The 6901-nt window shown below is 56.2% G+C and overlaps 1 protein-coding gene across 1 annotated transcript; it reads left to right on the top strand.

The window, feature by feature from the left end:
- The first annotated feature begins 981 nt into the window (after positions 1 to 981).
- On the top strand, positions 982 to 3333 carry POU3F2 (POU class 3 homeobox 2). Its single transcript, XM_056487335.1, has one exon. The coding sequence runs from the start codon at positions 1075 to 1077 to the stop codon at positions 2380 to 2382; it is 1308 nt and encodes a 435-aa protein (XP_056343310.1). The 5' UTR covers positions 982 to 1074; the 3' UTR covers positions 2383 to 3333.
- The last annotated feature ends 3568 nt before the right edge of the window (positions 3334 to 6901 follow it).

Below are 6901 nucleotides of genomic sequence, written 5' to 3' on the forward strand. Positions count from 1 at the left end.
ATTGTGTTATTTCGATGAAGATAGCGGGAGCCTGCGACGCGCACCTACCCCCGTGAGCAGTTTATTTTCGAGACAAAGCTATGGTTTTCAGCTCAAAAATGGGCAGCGAACTCTTTTCGCGTTGGCCAGCCTGGCGCTGCTCATTCCTAGGAAATCCGAATCCAGTTCCAGGGTCTCCTTCCTTCCTGTCCGGGCCGCAACTTCTTTTCCCTATCCCACTCTTTTTTCCCCGATATTTTGTTTTCCTTTTCCCACCACCCTCTCATGCCCATCTTCCGCATCCATGCAGAATCGCCAGCGGCGCTGGGGCGGTCCCGCAGGCATCCCGTCCCCACGGGACGGGACAAGCGCAACAAAACCCCCTCCGCAGTGCCGAGGTGCGAAGCCCCGACATCCCCGGAGGAGCGGTGCGCTCCGGCGACCACCGGGTGCCGGGAGCAGGGCAGGGCCGGCGGGCAGGCAGGGGGCCGCCCGCTCTCCGCTGCCCGCTCCCCGCCCCGGGGGCGCGGCGCTCCCGGCCGCTCCGGCGGGGCTGGCTGCGAGGCGGCGCTGAGGAAGTTGGGGGCGGGCAGGCGGGCACCCCCGGCCCGCAGCGCCCGCTCCGGGGCGCAGAGACGCGCTCGGGGCGCGAGCAACAGGAGCCGGCGTGCGCACCGGCGGCGGCGGCAGCATCCTCCCGCCGGCGGCGCGGGGCGGGGCGGGGCCGGCGGCGGCGCGCCCCTGCCCTCCCCTCCGCTCCCCCCGCCCCGCGGCCGCCGCTCCCCCGCGCCCCGTTCCCCCTCGGAGTTGGGTTCCACGGGGGCGGGCCGGGGGCGGGCCCGGGGCGGGGCGCGGCCGGCGGGGCGCGCCAATGGCGGGCGGCGGCGGCGGCGGTCGCCGGGAGCGGCGCTGTCCGTCAGGGCGCGGGCAGCCAATGGCGCGCGGCGGCGGGGCGGGGCGGCCGCGCGTGCCTTCGCAGTGGGCCCCGCCGCGCGGGCCGGGGGGGCGCGGGCGCCGCGCGGCGCCCGAGGCGAAAAAGTAGCTGTCAAATGCGCGGCGCCTTTAACCGGCGCGATCAGTGCGGCTCGGCGAGTCATGGCGACCGCAGCCTCCAACCACTACAGCCTGCTCGCCTCCGGCTCCCCCATGGTGCACGCCGAGCCGCCCGGCGGCATGCAGCCCGGCGGCGGCTACCGCGACGCCGGCGCCCTGGTGCAGGCGGACTACGCGCTGCAGAGCAACGGGCACCCGCTGAGCCACGCTCACCAGTGGATCGCGGCGCTGTCCCACGGCGGCCCCGGCGGTGGCGGCGGCGGCGGCGGCGGCGGGGGCGGCGGCGGCGGCGGCGGCGGCGAGGCGCCCTGGTCGGCGGGCGCGCTGGGCCAGCCCGACATCAAGCCGGCGGTGGTGCAAGCGGGCGGGCGCGGCGACGAGCTGCCGCCGCCGCCGCAGCACCCGCCGCCGGGGCGGGCGCCGCACCTGGTGCACCACGGCGGCGGCGGCGGAGGGCACCACGCGGCGGCGGCGGCGGCGGCGGCGGCGGCGGCGTGGCGGGCGGGCGGCGCGGCGCACCTGCCGCCCGGCATGGCCGCGGCCAACGGCGCGCAGGCGGGGCTGCTCTACTCGCAGCCGCCCGGCTTCACCGTCAACGGGATGCTGGGCGCCGGGCAGCCCGGGCTGCACCACCACGGCCTGCGCGACGCCCACGAGGAGCCGCCGCCGGGGCCGCCGCACCACGGCCCCGAGCACCCGCCGCCGCCCCACGGCCCCCACCCCGGGGCGGCCGGGCCGGCGCCGTCCGCCGCCGCCGCCGCGCCCCCCGGGCCGCCGCCGCACCACGACCCGCACTCCGACGAGGACACGCCGACCTCGGACGACCTGGAGCAGTTCGCCAAGCAGTTCAAGCAGCGGCGCATCAAACTGGGATTTACCCAAGCGGACGTGGGGCTGGCGCTGGGCACCCTCTACGGCAACGTCTTCTCGCAGACCACCATCTGCCGCTTCGAGGCCCTGCAGCTCAGCTTCAAGAACATGTGCAAGCTGAAGCCTTTGTTGAACAAGTGGTTGGAGGAGGCGGACTCCTCCTCGGGCAGCCCCACCAGCATAGACAAGATCGCGGCGCAGGGCCGCAAGCGGAAAAAGCGCACCTCCATCGAGGTGAGCGTCAAGGGCGCGCTGGAGAGCCACTTCCTCAAGTGCCCCAAGCCCTCCGCCCAGGAGATCACCTCGCTCGCGGACAGCCTACAGCTGGAGAAGGAGGTGGTGAGAGTGTGGTTTTGTAACAGGAGACAGAAAGAGAAGCGCATGACTCCCCCGGGAGGGACGCTGCCGGGCGCCGAGGACGTGTACGGGGCCAGCAGGGACACGCCGCCGCACCACGGGGTGCAGACCCCCGTGCAGTGAACTCGCGGCGGGGGCGCCCGGCCCCTCCTCCTCCTCTCCTCCTCCTCCTCCTCCTCCTCTCCTTCCCCCAACTTTTGATTGTCCTCCTTTTTTTTTCTTTTTTTTTTTTTTCTTTTCTTTTTTTTTTTTTTTGTATTTTTTTTATTTTATTTTCTCCTATCTTTAAAAAAAAAGACAAAAAATCAAAAAAAGAAACAAGCGCGGAAAAAGAAAAGAAAACAAAAAGCGAGCGAGCGAGAGGGCGAGCGCGAATCGCAGCGGACAGACAGATAGACAGACAAAGCACCTGCACCACACTGTCCCTTAGACGGTAGGAGGTGTGATGCTCTATTTTGACCTTTCCAGGCGAGTGCCCGTGCACGGGAATGGAGTGGGTACTGCGCACGGGCAGGCAGGCGGGCACCGGCAGGGCAGCGGCAGGCAGCGGCAGGGCAGCGGCAGGCACCGGCAGGGCAGGCGCAGGGCGAAGCGGTTCGCACAAAACTCCCTCACTCGCTGGCCAAAACATACGGCGCTGCCCTGCCGGGGAGGGGGCGGAGGAGAAGGGGGGGCACGGCCACCTCGGGTCCCCTCCGCAGCCCCCTCCCGCCACACAAAGGCAGATTGCATTGTGGAATGTCGCTCGGTGTTGGCACATGCTGCTGTGTTTATTTTCTGTGGATCCCCTGTAAGAATATATGTTTAAAAAAAAAAAAAAAAGGAAGAGAACTGAAAAGCTATCCCTTTTGATGTAGACAGTATTTAACCGTACCAATTTGCACTGCAAGAAAATCGAAGTTTACATAAACAATTATTTTTTCTTTTACCCCTTTCCTTTTCGACCTTAATTTTGCAAATGACTTGCATTTTCCACAGTGAGCGTTAGTCAACCAGTGACCGGTCTACAATATGTGTTTTAGCCTTTGCTTTATGTGTATATGTGAACTTTTGTTATAAACAAGTATTCTTCAACACGTATAACGCTTATTTTCTCCTTTTACCATTGCAAAAAGAATTAGTATATGTGTGTGTTTGTATACATATGCATGCGTGCATAGACATACATACATACACGTATATATAATCTCTCTATATACACGTATATATATGCACCTCCAGCTTCCATTCTCCAGAGGTGTGACTCTCGTAATTGTTTAATATATGCCTTCAGTGGCAAGAGTCGAGTTTGGAGAAGGGAGAATAATGCAAATCGAAAAAGTAAACTTCATTTTCAGGCAGTGTGTCCGGGGGTCGAGGCGCAACCAAAGGGGGCGGAAAAAAATATGTGCAACCCTTCCAGGCTGTGTCAGTGCGGGCAAGCAAGGCCTGGTGTGGGGAAGGCAGAGAGGGAACAGCATGCTTCCAGAGTTTTCCCAGAGAAAGTGGCATTTCCTTGAGAGGGAAAGGGGAATGTTTAGCTCCCCCACCACCGCCCCCTCTGCGCCCTTTCCTTCCCCTCCTCCCCCCGCGGCTCCCCTTCGTGCCTTTGGCATCCCCAGTCTCGCCGCCCGGGCTGATATCAGCCTCCAAACTTTCTTTTACTGAGCAGTTTTATGTCAAAGCAGAGCCAGGGAGAGCCTGAGGAGCTGCTGGGCCCGAGCTGGGGGTCGGGTGCTTACACCTGCCTGTAAACACACGCTGCCCCCTCCTCTCCACTGAGACCGTGTGCATTTCTTTTTCGCTTTACTTTCCATATTTATTTTATTTCCTATTTGTATCCAGCCCCTCTCCCTCCCCATCCTCCCCTTGTCCTTTGGTCAGATTGTGGTATAATTTATTGAAGGAAAGGACCAGTTTTAACTTGGGCAGCCTTGTGTCTTTCACTGGGGAATGAAATGAAGTGGGGAAAAATGCCATTTTTCAATCCGTGTTTACCACCCTCCCCCCCCCCCCCTTCGCTAATAGTTTTAAAGTGCATTTCTTGACATTATCTTGATGAGAAATGGTTAACTTTCCAAAATAAAAAAAGAGAAAAACCCACGGGGACAAAAAGGAAAAAAAAAAAAAAGGAAAAAAAAAAGGAAAACAAAAAGCTCTGAAGGGAAGCAGAGGAGCGGGACCTCGGAGCAGCGCATGTATGTGCGTGTGTCTGCGTGCGTGTTTGTGTACTTATGCACACACACAGCTATGCATATACATTAGAGGAACTTTATGATAGTTATAAATTCATAAAGGGATCATTTAGTCAGCACAAACGGGTGCTATAGAGACAAAGCATTTTTATAATCTAAAAGTTTACTTAGTTGAGTGTTGGACAATTATGGAGAAAAAACAGTGAAGCATTCTCTCGCAGAACTCTCCTATAAATATTGCATTCAGTAGCTAAGGCTTTAGAATATGTTTCTCATTGTCTTTTAAAATGCCTGTGACACTGGGTTTTCTTTCCTTCTTTCTTTCTCCCTTTCTTTCTTGCTTGCTTGCTTTCTTTCTTCTTGGTAAGACAGATGATGATTTCTAAGAGGCACATGCATTAGCCTTTTTCCTGGTTTTCCAACAATTGTTAAAAAGATACGGGCACCAAGCTTTTCTCTTTTCTTTCTTTATTTTTTTTTTTTGGTTGGTTTTTTTTGTGTTTTTTGTTTGTTTGTTTATGTGTTGAGCTGCTTGTTATTTAAAGTGTTGAGGACTAGCGCCTAGTGAAGGGAATCAGATCAGGGCAGATCCAGTGGTAAAGGGAGGAAATGAACTTTCAGACACTTATTAATATGTGCGTAAGGTCAGACAACGGAGTCGAGAGGATGTTTGAGAAAGCCTCAAACTCCAAATAGGTTTACTAAAAAAAAAGTTACCACGCAAACCTTACCACTATGTATATATGTTTAATATTTGTCCTTTGAAATGCAGAAATAGTTTCAATGTTTTCTTTGTCTATTTTTCTTTTTTTTTTTTTTTTTTTTTAAATGCTACCCAGGGAAATATTTTCATATCATTTTTAAGTGGCCTGCCTCAATGTATATTTATTTCTTTTAAAGCAAACAGGTTCTGGAAACTGTTTTTCTGTAGCTTTAAATGAGTAGGTGAACAAAATCTATATGGGATGTAATTTTTTTTGTTCAGTCTCTTTAAAAATACTTTGTTTTGGTACATTTGGATGTGCTTGTGGGGAAAAATAAAAACGCAGAGATCCTTATATATTTATGTTAAAGTAATATTTTATTATCTACATAAAACAGAAATGCACAATACCTTTATAGTTTCTTCTAATTATTGAAATAATCGTTATTTTATTTTTTAAAGATAGCATAGATTTGCATAGTTCTTAAGATCTGGAGGGAGAAGACCCCAGTACTTATACTGAGCTGAATTCTGTGTAAAAGCACCGCCGTTCCTTTCTATTTCGTGGAATTTTTGGAATAAATTTGATGCCTATACCGAGAGGTTCCACGCTTATAACTTTCAGGGTGAAGGAGAGCCTCGGGAGCTGTGTTCATTGTGTCTCTCCGCAGATGAACCACAGCCGTGTGTTTTGGAGCATTGATTTCTGTGCGGGTAGGGCTGTCCTGCCTTTGATGCTGGTGGGGAGGTCTGCTCCTCAAGTTTGTTGCATGTTTTGGCGGAAGGCAGGGAGGAGAAGAGATTCGACTCTTCTCGGTCCCTTTTTATAATTTAACATCTGACTCCTCAAAAAAAAAAAAAAAAAAAAAAAAAGAGAGAGAGAGAGAGAGAAAGAAAAAAGCAAAACAAAAAGGCGGGGCTTAATGATGGGAGTACCGTTTGCAGGAGGAAGGAAGAACGCGGCTGCCCAGCGGGGCTGCGCACCCCGGGCCGGGCCGGGCCGGGCCCCGCGGCGGTGGCCCCGGTTTCCCGTTAGGTGGCTGCGGCTCCGTGCGGTGACGAGCGGGTCGGTTTTCCCGGAGGGGTCCCGGCTGGGGACCCGCGGGGCTGGCGCGCTGACAAGCGGCATCCGAGTGCGCGGTGTTCGCACGCTCGGCGGTGTGTTCAGCTCCTTCGTGCCTGGCTCGGTTTCCTAAGTGCGATACCCTGTTCTTCTGCACCGCCCCCCCCCCCGCCCATAGTTTCTAGGCTTATTAGATTTAATCATCTTTTCTAACTTCTAGTCAATATTACACTCATCCCGAACAGATTCAGCTAAATGATCTTATCAATAGTTTCGAAGAGAAGTGACAGAAAGAAGAAGTGTTTTGTGACCGCAGACGTGCTGACGGGTAAAATGTTGAAGCTGGGTATGGATTTAAAAGTCCTTGGTCAATAGCCCGCGGAACGGGCTGCGGAAAGCGAGCAGCCTCTGCCCTCTGCAGGACACTCGGGTGGGCGCCCAGGGAATATTTCGCCTGTGACAGCAGGGCCCGCTCTCGGGAGCGCTCCTGTGTCGGGCGGGCAGGAGGTGCTCGGACGGACGGTGCCCGCTCGGGGGCAGGCCCGGCGCTCGGGGCTGGCCGGCTCAGCCGGTGCGCCGGTCGGGACCGGGCCGGCCCCGCCGCAGGGCCCGGGGCTGCTCCTCCGGGCTCTTTGCCCAGCGACTGGCTGACCTTACGGGAGCGACTTTGCTCGTCCTTCCGGACTGGTTGTGGGGAGGCCG

Source organism: Oenanthe melanoleuca, chromosome 3 (assembly GCF_029582105.1).
Source record: "Oenanthe melanoleuca isolate GR-GAL-2019-014 chromosome 3, OMel1.0, whole genome shotgun sequence".
Lineage (NCBI taxonomy): Eukaryota > Metazoa > Chordata > Aves > Passeriformes > Muscicapidae > Oenanthe > Oenanthe melanoleuca.

Coding starts and splice junctions, on each gene's coding strand:
- POU3F2 (XM_056487335.1), top strand. CDS start 1,075: ATGGCGACCGCAGCCTCCAACCACTACAGCCTGCTCGCCTCCGGCTCC.